The 367-nt window shown below is 36.5% G+C and overlaps 1 protein-coding gene across 2 annotated transcripts in view; it reads right to left on the reverse strand.

The window, feature by feature from the left end:
* The window catches only part of LOC107468110 (ISWI chromatin-remodeling complex ATPase CHR11), an 8,437-nt gene that overhangs the window by 1,880 nt on the left and 6,190 nt on the right, over nt 1–367 (reverse strand). For both annotated transcript variants that reach the window (XM_052255389.1, XM_016087345.3), the window contains 2 exons: nt 258–334; nt 61–150 (listed from right to left, as the gene is read on the reverse strand). In XM_052255389.1, coding sequence (XP_052111349.1) covers nt 61–150; nt 258–334 — 167 coding nt within the window. The remainder of the gene's footprint in view (nt 1–60; nt 151–257; nt 335–367) is intronic.

Genomic DNA, 367 nt, shown 5'->3' on the forward strand with positions numbered 1-367 from the left:
ATCAGTGATTAAGAAAGAGCACTATATAAAAAGAAGTAACCAGCTTGTCTAGAAGCTTACAACTGAGGCATCCTAGGAATTCGTGGCTCCTTTGGTTTAGCAGGACCTCCTTGTCGTAATGTTTGCTTGAAGTATTCAGACTCTGAGTAACTACAAGTCCCCAAAGGAAATAAAATAAAGGAGATCAGCATACATTATAACATCCAAAAAAACACTGAATAAATCTGGACCTATAAAATGGAACAGGCTGTCCTTACTTGCGCTTCCGCTCTCTTTTTGGTGGTTCAATCCAATTGTCACTCACAATTTTTTTGAAATCAACTTTGTTCTCATCCTTTATTTTGAGGGGTAAAAAGAAATAAAGATA

This window comes from Arachis duranensis, chromosome 10 (genome assembly GCF_000817695.3).
Source record: "Arachis duranensis cultivar V14167 chromosome 10, aradu.V14167.gnm2.J7QH, whole genome shotgun sequence".
NCBI classification, from domain to species: Eukaryota; Viridiplantae; Streptophyta; class Magnoliopsida; order Fabales; family Fabaceae; genus Arachis; species Arachis duranensis.